The sequence below is a fragment of the Molossus molossus genome, unplaced genomic scaffold, assembly GCF_014108415.1.
Source record: "Molossus molossus isolate mMolMol1 unplaced genomic scaffold, mMolMol1.p scaffold_m16_p_1, whole genome shotgun sequence".
Lineage (NCBI taxonomy): Eukaryota > Metazoa > Chordata > Mammalia > Chiroptera > Molossidae > Molossus > Molossus molossus.
In genome coordinates, this window is record NW_023425344.1 from 217548789 (window position 1) to 217560787 (window position 11999).

An 11999-nucleotide genomic window follows, 5' to 3' on the forward strand; every position below is an offset into this window, starting at 1 on the left:
AAACTGCAGTGTCCATTAAACGTGCAAGTCTGGCCCTGGCCGGTTTGGCTCAGCGGTTAGAGCATTGGCCTGCGGTCCGGAGAGACCCGGGTTCGGTTCCCGCTGAGGGCATGTACCTCGGTTGCAGTTTATCCCCGGCCCTGGTCGGTTGTGCGGGTGGCGGCCACTCGATGTGTCCCTTTCACATCGATGTTTCTCTCTCTCTCTGTTCCTCTCTCTCCCTCCCGCTCTGTCTGAACAAAAAAATAAATAAAATAAAATAAACGTGCAAGTCTGCATGGAGCTACCTCCCGAAGAAACTGCAAACTTGCTAATCAATGATGAGAGAGTCTGACATCCGTACATGTAAAGACTTCCCTGGGCAGGGATGACTTGGAAGGAGCACTCCCAAAAGGCATCATGCTCCGGTAGGGAGAGTTTGGTCCTGGGTCGGAGAAACCCAGTGTGCGCGGTCTATCAGCTGTCTGTTCTGGGCCAAGTTACCTGGCCTTTCTCAGCTTTGGTTCCTTCATCGGAAGGATGGCGATAACAATGCCAATGAGAGTGGTTAACACCAGAATTACAAAAAAAATAATAATAATGTGAAGTGTCCTGCTTATAGTCAGAAATCCATGAAAGGTCGCACTATTTATCTCTTTATTTCCCAAACACAGTGCCTCGCACGGAATTAGAAGTAATAAATACCTGTGGAAGCGAGCAAAGGGAGAGGGAGAGGGAGAAAGGAAAGGGGAGGAGAGAAATTTGAAAAGGTTCGCGATTAGCCCTGGCCGGTTTGGCTCAGCGGTTAGAGCGTCGGCCTGCGGTCCGGAGAGACCCGGGTTCGGTTCCCGCTAAGGGCATGTACCTCGGTTGCAGTTTGTCCCCGGCCCTGGTTGGTTGTGTGGGTGGCAGCCACTCGATGTGTCCCTTTCACGTCGATGTCTCTCTCTCTCTCTCTCTCTCTCTCTCTCTCTCTCTCCTCTCTCTCTCTCTCTTCCTCTCTCTCCCTCCCACTCTATCTGTGCAAAAAAATGGAAAAAAAAATGTCCTCGGGTGAGGATAAAAAAGAAAAAGAAAAGGTTCGCGATTAGCACTAACAGAGGGCTCCTTTTAACAAATAGCTCTTCTTCTTATAATGCGTAGTTGCTGTGAAAGGGTTTTGAGCCCCGTGGACTGGGGACAGCCGCAGACCCGGCAGACCCGGCAGACCCGGCAGGCCCGGCAGGCCCGGCAGGCCCCGCAGGCCCCGCAGGCCCCGCAGGCCCCGCAGACCCCGCAGACCCCGCAGACCGCGCAGGCCCCGCAGACCCCGCAGACCGCGCAGGCCCCGCAGGCCCCGCAGACCCCGCAGACCCCGCAGACCCCGCAGACCCGGCAGGCCCCGCAGGCCCCGCAGGCCCCGCAGACCGCGCAGGCCCCGCAGACCCCGCAGACCCCGCAGACCCCGCAGACCCCGCAGACCCCGCAGACCCCGCAGACCCCGCAGAGGCGGGTCCTCCGGTTGCCCGTCACAGCTGGTGCTCACCTGGCGCTCACAGCCGCGCCACCACCTGTCTGCTGTTCCAGAACCCCGTTCACTTTTGTTCACACCAAGCAGCTCAGCTTCGGTGGTTTCTCCTGCCATCAACCCCAGTCCCAAAGGACAGCCGCTGTCCAGCTTTTCTAGGACACGCGGCCCTCGCCCGCGCATTCCTGGTGTTGCTTTATCAACGGGAGTGTCCACAGCACCCGCCAGGTGGACAAAGCCTGCTGCCGGCTTCATGTAGTGAATCTGTGCTTGAAGGCTTACCTTTCTGGGCTCTCTGTCCTCAAACACTCTTCCAGGGCAGTTCTGGCGTCTTCTCTTTATTAACATAAGCCACCTCTTTCCCCAAGCGTGAAGGAGTCCTCCAGCCGCACATGACTGGATCCTTGTGAGGACGTTAGATCCCGAGTCATGGGAGAGGTCCCCATGGGAATAAACTCGCTCCAGTCTTACATTCTGCCACCCTGCCCCTCTCCTCCCAGTCTGACGCCCTTACATCCATTCCCAAGCTCCCCCGTGTGCACTGGTCAAGGTGTGAGGCAGCTTCCACGGAGACTCTCCTTCCTCCCACCACAGGGAAAGTCCTTCCCAGCCAGGTCATCCTGAGACCGACCCTAATTACCAAGTAGAACCAAGAGGACTGTGGGGAGTGTTTGAAGAGGGCACGTATTACCATGGAAAGCACCCTCCTGGGATGGGGCCTCAGCCTTGACTCCAAGCAAGGAAGGCTGATCTTCTCCAGCAAGGAGGGTGACCCCTTCTGCAAGGGAACCTCAGCCTCTTCCACTAACTGCCCATCCCAGGTCTCGGTGCCACACTCCTTCCCTATGAGGCCTGGACTTGAGTATAGGCAACAGCTAGGGCGGTGGGTCCAGCCTTCTCAATAATTGAGCGGCTCTCCCAATTAGGCCTGATTTCCAGCTTCAGGGGAAGAGAATCTCTTCAAATTCAGCTTTCATGCCATAACCAGAGTCTTTTGATTGCATTTAACAAGCACATAATCCCACCATCCTGGTCATTACCATCATTCCCACACCCCTCAAATGGTGTTGACATTGTATTAGCCATACCTGCTTTTCCATGTGTATCCCATCCCACTCCATCACAGCGAGGTCTTGGTAACTGGGATGCTACGGCATGCCTTACTGCTCACACAGCCCACAGTTCTGCCTGGGGCGGGCTGGCTAAGCTTCCCAAAAGGTAGCTATGCTGGATTTTATCCATGGGCCCCACGATCCACTCCCCACCCTTCTGCAACCTGCTTCCCAGGAGGCCAACAATTATGGACTGAATCAGCGGGGCCCCTCACTCTCTGCCTTCCCATTTGATTCCGCAGAATATCCGGGCGTGGGAGCAGAGTGAGGCTGGGGCACGTGCCACCTCCCTCCCCACCAGGCCTGTGGTGACGGCCGCATCTCCCTGTGCGTCCCTCTCCTACAGTTTTCTCTGGGGTCTGATCATCACTTCCCCTTCTTGTTCCTTTAGCCTGGTGATGCCCTTGGCTTCTAAACAAGTGTTGAGAAGCATTTCACTGCCCTAGTCGGTTTCCCTAACTCATCGGAATATCCCACCGCAGTGTATCATTTGTATCCTGCTGGGACCCTTACTGACGCTGTGGTCTTTTCTCAGATCCTGGCAAGCCCTCCCCACCTCTGCCCTTTTTCCTTTAACTTTCCTTAAGAAGCAGTCCTTTCTCTCAAAAAACCCTGAGGGAAGTTCTCAGGGACGGGTTGAAAACACTTGAGTGGTGCCCCCAGTGTTATCCCTAATCACCACACCCTCCCAGCAGAGACCCCAGGCTCTCAACTACTTTTTATGTTAGAGTTGACTTTCTTTTCTCCCAAAACAGATCTGCAGTAAAGAATGGGAGGCATTTTGCGCGTGTTCCTTGTTCCCAGACATCCACCTCAGCATCCCAGTCCTTGACCATCAATCCCAACTTTGGCTTTACTGTTTCCATGAGGACTCATGGATTCCTCACTCGAGGAGGGTCCCTGGCTCCCAGCTGTGATTCACCAAGGGTAGGAACACAGGTGGAGCCATTGGGGACTCAGGCTACCCAGCCAGCTCCGTGTGTCCCTTACTAAACATGATATTCTAAATTAATGCGTAAGTGAAAATAACCTCATGGTTCATTTCACAGAGGGCTTGTTATTGTTATTCCAAGTGTAGTAAAAACTATTTTTGAAGGTTTTCATGAATTCAAAAGACAGAAGCCATGTTTTATTTGCAGTAATAAGATTCTCCTGGCATACTGTAGAAAAGAAACAAGGTTCATTTCAACCCCCAAAATGTCAGAATTAAAGGCACTTGAACAGCATTAGAGTTTTAAACGGAGTCACAGAGAATCAGCTGCTATAAGGTCTTAGAGAAGGCAAAAGCTAGACAATCACAGACACACCCTGAGCCAGCAATCCAGTCTTACCCCTTACACACCTGTAAAATTTCTGAGTTTAAAAAAATTACAGTTTCAAGTTAAAATGTGCTAAATGGGAAAGAATATTTGCGATTCATCATTTTGGGCATAGCTTTGGGAGAGCATCACATGAGTCTAGACACGGAAGTTTAATTTTGTAAGTTTTTAAGTGTAAATGATAACTGTAATTACATTTTTTTTTCTGAGATTTTAATTTTAAAAGGACATCTTTATTAAGGATCGTAAGGGGACTTAGGGAATTTTACTTGGAAGAAGAATCGCCCAGCTCCAGACTCCTTTCGATCTGAGCTGCTAATCCCCTGCCTTTTAGAATCTGAGCGTCTCTATTTCTTGGGCAGATAACTGCTCGTGGGAAGGAGAAGGGAGCACTTTCTCCAAGGAAGCTTGCAGCTGGGGGCGGAGCGGGGCGGGGGCATGAGGACGAAAGCATTGGTTTTATCGACTTCTGGCCCTTTGGTCATAGATCTTGTTGGAGACCAGTCGTCAAGGAGGACATGAGAATTTAAAGACTTTCTAGCCCCATTTCCGAATTGCGCCCAATGTATTTAAACCATGGGCACACTATAAATCCAAACTGGAGGGCAATGGTGCTCTACAAATTATGTTCTGAGCTTCAAGGTAAAGAAAAATTAATTTGCAGGCGTGTGAATCAGAGAGGGTATTTTAGTGAAGGCACCAGTGTTGTTTGCGCGATTAGCTGTATGCGGCCCCCGGGACTGGGGCCGGAGCGGAGCTAGGGGACCCAGGGAGCCTCCTCCGCAGGTGTGCTAGGGGACCCAGGGAGCCTCCTCCGCAGGTGTGCTCCATTAAACAGTCCTGGAATCCGGGGGAACAGCTGCTGTCTGCCGGGCCGGTGGGTCTGCGAGGCTCAGCTGTCATCTGTGGTCTGCAGGCCGCGTCAGCTTAGATGGTCTCACACTCGGTGGTGGCAGTGGAGCAGGCCCCGCAGTCGCAGCGGACAGCCACGGGGTAGGTGTAGAAAGGGTCGACTCCCGGGGCACAGTTGGGCAGCTTGACGGTCACCTGTTTGGTCTCGTTGTAGGTACAGACTCGATGGTGGGCTTCAATGTAGGGGGGCTCCAGAATGGGCTTCTGTCCCCACAGGCAGAGAACAGGGACCCCGTTAGAACAGACCATCCTGCCTTGTTTCCTTGGAACCATTTATCGCTATTAGAAATCAGCTTGTTATTCATGTGTTTACTTATTCCTCTGTCTCCTCCTAGTAAAAAGCTAACTCCGGAAAGCGGGAAGCTGATTTGTTCACTACCATCTCCCCAGCTCCCAGAAGAGCCCATGGCACACAGCAAGTGCTCAATAAATATTTAGCAAATGAATGATCTTGATCACTGCAAAGCTTTGTAACTGATCTCTCTTCTACCGTTACCCCCAAAGAAGCGGTTCCAACCTGTGGGTCGCAACCCCTCTGGGGTCGCCTTTCACAGGGGTCGCCTAAGACACAACAGTAGCAAAATTACAGTTATGAAGTAGCAACAAAAATAATTTTATGGTTGGGCCCTGGCCGGTTTGGCTCAGCGGTTAGAGCGTCCGCCTGCGGTCCGGAGAGACCCGGGTTCGGTTCCCGCTAAGGGCACGTACCTCGGTTGCAGTTTGTCCCCGGCCCTGGTTGGTTGTGCGGGTGGCAGCCACTCGATGTGTCCCTTTCGCATCGATGTTTCCCTCTCTCTCTCTTCCTCTCTCTCCCTCCCACTCTGTCTGTGCAAAGGATGGAAGAATGTCCTCGGATGAGGATAAAAAAATAAATAAAAAGTAATAATAATTTTATGGTTGGGGGTCACCACAACATGAGGAACTGTATTAAAGGGTGGTGGCGTTAGGAAGGTTGAGAACCACTGCCCTACAGTCTATGGACAATAAGCACAGCAGCCCCAAGTGAGTCTTTTAAACCATAAATCAGACCGTATCGCCCTTCTGCTCACAGCCCCGGTGGTTTTCCGACTCACTCAGTAAAAGTTGAAGCCCCTACCAACACCCTCAAAACCCTAACTCATCACGGCTGCACCTCCGTTCCCTGATCTGTCTCCAGTGCCCCATCTCGCTGGCTCCCTAACTCTGCTCCAGGCACCCCGGTCTCCTGATTGTCCTCACACCCACCGGGACCGGTCCACTCCAGGGCCCTGGCCCTTGCTATTCTTGCTGGCCCAACACTCGGCTCCCTTATGATACACTCCTTCACCCGCCCGAGGGTTCTGGTCACCCTCTCAGGGAAGCCTTTCCTGGCCGTGACCCACACTCTGCCACTTCCTCTCCCCTTCCTGCTCTGCAGCACCTGCCAGTACCATGTGCCACATTATAATCTTACTCACTGGCGCTGTACTTCCCCCTAGAAAGCCATGAGGACAGGGATCTTTGCCCATTGTGCTCGCGAATGTGCTGCTGCTGCCTAGAGTAGTACCTGCACCAGGAGCTCTCAGTGACCCGGTAAGTCCGTGAGCGAAAACCGAGCAAGGCAGGCCCCTGGACGCCCTGTGCACTGTTCCAATAATCAGGGGACTCCCTTCCTTCCTTCGCCTCTTATAAAAGCAGAATTCAAAGTTAATTTTGGTAAACAGAGCATATTGATCAGGAAATGAGCACAAAGGAGAAGTTAAAATCTCGAACCCTGCAGTCAGACCTACTGAGTCCCTGTTCTGCCACTGGCTGGAGACCTTGGAAAATCCACTTACCTTTGCGACGCCTCAGTTTCCCCATCTGTCAAACACAACATCTAGCTCACGGCATTATTGTGGCGATAAGGTAAAATGAGCTATGTCCATAATGCTCAATGCCTCACACCAAGTAAGTGTTCAGTAAATGTAGTCTATTGTTCTTAGAGTGATTATAAAAGTAAGGAAGTAAGAATAAAATAACTTACAAGATTTCAAAGGACAGTCCCTTCACTTGTCCTAGGCAAGTAAAACAATATGTATAACATATGTATACAATATGTCAAACAATATGCATCCGGGAGGCCCCAGATGCAGTTCTTCCATGAATGTAAGGAAAACAAAGGCTTTGCCTTGCACGAGGACCGTGCATCAACTACTTTCTCCTTCTCCTCGGGTAGCATCTCAGCCCTCCCGTTTGCTTCATGTCCTCTTTCCCTCAGTGAGCTGGGGTCCCAGGCAGGGCTGCCCGATGAAATACAGGACACCCAGGAATATCTGAATTTCAAATGAACAAATTCTTCCAGTATAAGTCTGTCCCAAATATTGTATCCAAAAAAAAAAAGGTTGTTTATCTGACATTCAAGTTGAATCCATCATGATTTTGTTCTGTTGTGGTTTTCTGTTTGTGTTTTGTTTTTTCTAAATCTGGCAACCCTCCACGTGGGCCCTGTGCAGAGGCTCTGGACAGCAGCCGTCCGACCACCAGAGTAAATGCAGGCACTTTCTCATTATGAACATCCTATTTTCAGACATGCTCCCCAGCTAAGTCACCAAAAATAAGTGCTTTATAGCTCAGAGATGTTCAGATTGCTGGGAAAATAAATCTCACTCTTTTCTTTATTTCCTATAAGTAACCTCCCTTTTCCCAGGCTGTGGGCCCAATCCCCAATGGGGGGCATGCAGAAGGCAGCCCATCGATGTTCTCTCTCATCCATGTTTCTATCTCTCCCTCTAGCTGACACTAAGGAGAATCTTGTTCTCTAATGGTCTCGGGGCTTCCGTTTCACCAGTGAGAACACAGTCCCTGACCTCCTGTGGTGACCATGACCCAATTAAAGACATTTACCAGTGAGTAAGGAGAAGAGAAGATGGGATTTAGAGAAATAGTGAGTTGAGACTGGGGCCCAGAAAGAGCTCCAAATAGCCCCAAAATGGACTCAGGCAGAGGGGGCACCACCAGGCCAAGCTCTGAATATTGGAAGATGTCGAAGTTCCCTGAGAACGTGTGCTGTCCAGGCACAGTACCCTTACCAACTCCTCTGTCATCTGGCTACTAGGTCTCAAGCCCCTGAGTGATGCAAAACTACAGCTAATTTGGTGGAGCAGTTTCATTTAATTTGGAGGTTTCATCAGCATATCCCAGTCCATCCATTGGGCCATAATTTGATCCCAGTGACAGCAGATTGCTCTCTGAGTCCCTGAATAGAAGGGTCTCTTTCCCAAGGCAGTGTCCTTGCACGGTGCTCGAGGGCTTCTAAATTGGCGGCAATTAAGCCAGAAGATAAACATCATCACTCCAGGTAGAGGTCAATTTCATATAACTCAACCGGTATTTATAAATGCCTTGTTCATACATGACTTTGACAAGAGCTGTAAAAGGTGCAAGAATTAATCTCTGCCCTCAAAACACATACAATCCAGAGTTGCATGGGGGCGAGGAACTAAGGCACAAGGTGCGGTGCAGTCATGGGCTGACCGGGGAGCAGAAAGCCCATTGGGAAAGGAGTTGGCTCTGGAGACAGGCATCAGAGAATAAAGTTGATAATGACAGATGGAAATGAGAAAGGAACCAAAAAGAACCAAAAGTGAGATTTTATGAAGGGTGTTCAATAAGCCTTTAAAATCAATCTGACAAGGCCAGTGTCAGAATATGCATAGTCACTGAGCAAACAGATTGCACAGTGCTAAGGACCTTGAAAGCTGGTTATTGAGTTGGTGGTAGTGGATGGTCATTAACAGCGTTTGAGCCGATGACAAGATCAGAGCTGTACTTCATTAGTAACCAGTTCAGACCTCAGTGGGAAGAGGCAACAGTCACTGATGTTGTGATTTGATGGGGTGCTGAATGGCCCTCTCTCCTCTCACCCAGCAAACACACCCCATCACAGCCCCATAGGGTTCTAACTTTGGGATTTTTGTCCCCCATTAAAATTGCAATGCCTCTAAAAAGGCTGAATATAATTCAATATACAGGGAATTAATGGTTCTGTCAGTGGTAATCCCTGAGGCCTCCAGGAATTTGGGGGGAGGGGCAGAGCTGTGGGAGAGGCATGAAGGAGGGGCTGAGGGCTCACCTCGCCTGCTGCAGGGCTCAGGGCCTCCCCCTTGGCTGGCTTGATCCCAGCAGGAAGAACACAGGGAAGAGTTCTGGTTAATGCTCGAACCAGGAACTGAGCACCCTTCACACTGCGGGAGTAAATAGGGCTCCCCAGCCACTTGCCCCTTGAATCCCTCCATGTCCTCTGTAAAGTAGGTAAAAGAATAGCCCATCCTGACCTCCCAGAGATGAGTCCCAAATACAGATACCACCAAGTAAAATTATTAATTTTATCAATGCATTGTGAGAGGGGCAAGATCATGTTTCTTTCAGAATTTTTTGGAGCATGACATATCATTGTTGTTTTTAAAAATCCATAGGAAAAGGTAGATGCCCCAGCTTTATCTCATTTCATCAAAAAAGTGAAGACTTAGCCCGGCTGGTGCGGCTCAGTGGTTGAGCATCAAGCCATGCACCGAGAGGTCCAGTTTGATTCCTGGTCCAGGCACATGCCCAGGTTGTGGGCCCGTTCCCCAGTGGGGGGCATGCAGGAGGCGGCCAGTCCGTGTTCTCTCTCATTGATGTTTCTATCTCTCTCTCCCTCTTCCTTCCTCTCTCTCTCAAATCAATAAAGAAAAAAAAATTTTTTTTAAGTGAACACTTAGCCCAGCGGGTGTGGCTCAGTGGATTGAGCGTTGTCCCATGGACTGAGAGGTCCCGGTCCGATTCCTGGTCAGGGTACATGCCCTGGTTGCGGGCTCAATCCCCAGTAGGAGTGTAGGAGGCAGCTGATCAATGTTCTCTCTTACATGGATGTTTCTATTTCTCCCTTTCTCTCTAAAAAAAATCAATAAAAACATATTTTTAAAAATTAATAGTCCCTTAAAAAAAAGTGAACACTTAGGCATCAAGTCAAGCGGCCAGCCCTGAAGGCACCAGCCCAGGGCCTGTGTGGGGACTCACCTCCCAGGTTTCACAGCGGCCCCAGCAGGCATCCGTGGTGATCCGAAGGCCCCTGCAGCCCGGCTTCTTGGCCAGGAAAGTAAACTCTCTCACGGCACAGCCCACAAAGGTACGCAGGTTCCCGCCGGGGGTGCTGAGAACGCAGCAGCAGCCAGCCAGCAGGAGGAGGGCCATGGGGCCAAGGCACAGGCAGGCCAGCTTCATGCTGTCCCTCTGAAAGGGACAGGAGAGTTTATCAGCAGATGCAGCTGCCCTCCACGGGGCTGCCAACAAGGCTGTACCACAGGGGCCTTGCTCTCAGCATTTCAGAAGAAATACGTCAGGAAATTGCAGGTGCCCACAAACTCCAACACAGGGGCCCAAAGTTCCTCCGACTGACCCCACTGTGGATTCCATGGACCCACGGTACTCCTTACACACTCAACCCTCCAAAGGGATCTTCAGGCTTTTCCTTATTGTGGCCCAACTGTTGGACTTGACTTGGGTGTTTTAAAAAAAGGTTTCTTCCAATGTTCTCTTCAAGATGAACACAAAATACTATATGTCACACCAAAAATAATGCATATCCTGACATAATGCATGAATACACACAAACTATTTTTATTCAGATCCACTGGCACGCTACATGTTTGCTCAAAACTCTATTCCCCGTGTCGTGGCTGGGGAATCAGGGTGGGAGACAGAGAAATGAAAAGTGTGCGCCCATCTGTATTGTTACTACCAGCCCTCCACAAAGTGGACATGCACAGGTATTCTGAAACCTGGCACCTGACTTGGTGGCCATCTCTACAGATGCGTCCCACTCGCTGCCGAATGCTTCTGCTGTGATGGCTCCTGGTTGTGATTCCACTCAAATCCAAACGATGGAAGGCATCGGAGGCATTTAAAACATAGTCCCATTCTAGTAAAGTCTTATCCTCTCTGCATCCTGGTCACTGCTTTGCTTTGTCAGGAGCCAGAGTCACTCCCTCCATGCTCGGCCAGGTGGACAGAACATACTAGATGTTAAAGTGAGAGTGGGCACAGCATTTATGGAACACCCCCAGTTCATTATGGCTGAACTGGCTGCAAATTTATTTATTTCCGAGCCTGATCTCCCAGCTCCTACTTCTGCTCTCTCACCTTGCCCGGGCCCTTTGGACCCCTCTGGAGGAGTGAAGCTAGGAATACGGGGACGCACTTACCTGATCTTGCTGGAGCTAACTCTTCCCTTAGAGCTCACACGTGCACCCAAGATCTCACAGTGAGTGGTCGAAGCTGGCTCTGGGTGAAGGACTGTACCCTCTGTTACTGGGCTGCTTGACTGCTCAAATATATAGGAAAGGTCTTGTCAATCAAAACAAAAGAGAGGCAGATCCTTCCAGGAACCTCTCGACACATCAAAGACCTGGGATATAAAGCAGGTCTCTATTTTCCCAAACTGATTCACTTAAAGGGTGTTGTTTTGTTTCTTAACATCACCTACTGAAACAGAAAGTTACCTTGGTGGGTGACATAATCCCGGAGAAACAGTCCAAGGTAGCTCACCTGGCTCTCGGGAGGACGAATGCACTGGGGCAAGGGGATTAAGTTTTCCTTCGTGGTAACCACAGCTTCCCCTCGAAGCAGGAGCCCGTCCCAGAAGCTCATGGCGAGCTCTTCCCCTCAACTCACAACACATTTCAATACTATGGAAAATAACAAAACAATCATCCTTCCTGGAAAGAACACAGGATCGGTAACTGAAAAGATGGAAATCACAGTGAGAAGGATCATTTTGAAAGTCCTAAAATTAGTTAAGGATTAGACAATATTAATAGCACTTGAAAGTGAATCATATAAAAAAAAAATACCAAGATGTTCAAAGTAATTTATCTTCCAGCACAGGAATTAATGGTGACATGTCATGTCTTCTAGGTGGTTTTCAGTACTGTTCACCTTTTCTACGCTGAGCAGCCTTTTGTAATAGAACATCAATGAATATTGATACTTTAAAATTAAAATAAGCCAATAAGTATACATTTGTGCTACATGTAATGATATGATTTCTGGTTCCTAAAAGTCTAAGCTAAGAAAGAAATAGTATTCTTTATAAATAGGGGACATGGTCTGTCTCCACTCTGCACCAGCAGCATACAAATGGGCTGAAACCTCATGTTCATGGCATTATTCTGGGGGCTCTGAAAAATAACT

At 49.7% G+C, this 11999-nt stretch overlaps 1 protein-coding gene across 1 annotated transcript; it reads right to left on the reverse strand.

Moving 5' to 3' along the window:
- Positions 1 to 4748: 4748 nt before the first annotated feature.
- Positions 4749 to 11125, reverse strand: GPHB5 (glycoprotein hormone subunit beta 5). The gene is made up of 3 exons (XM_036244086.1): positions 11012 to 11125; positions 9828 to 10040; positions 4749 to 5033 (listed from the first exon to the last, which is right to left on the reverse strand). Exons 2-3 carry the CDS (start codon positions 10029 to 10031, stop codon positions 4845 to 4847), a joined length of 393 nt encoding a protein of 130 aa, XP_036099979.1. The 5' UTR covers positions 10032 to 10040; positions 11012 to 11125; the 3' UTR covers positions 4749 to 4844.
- Positions 11126 to 11999: the final 874 nt, after the last annotated feature.

Bases quoted from the DNA above. Each gene is read 5' to 3' on its own strand.
- GPHB5 (XM_036244086.1), bottom strand. From the start codon at position 10,031: ATGAAGCTGGCCTGCCTGTGCCTTGGCCCCATGGCCCTCCTCCTGCTG. The intron at 5,034-9,827 runs GTGAGTCCCCAC...CTGTGGGGACAG, and splicing joins GCCGCTGTGAAACCTGGGAG to AAGCCCATTCTGGAGCCCCC.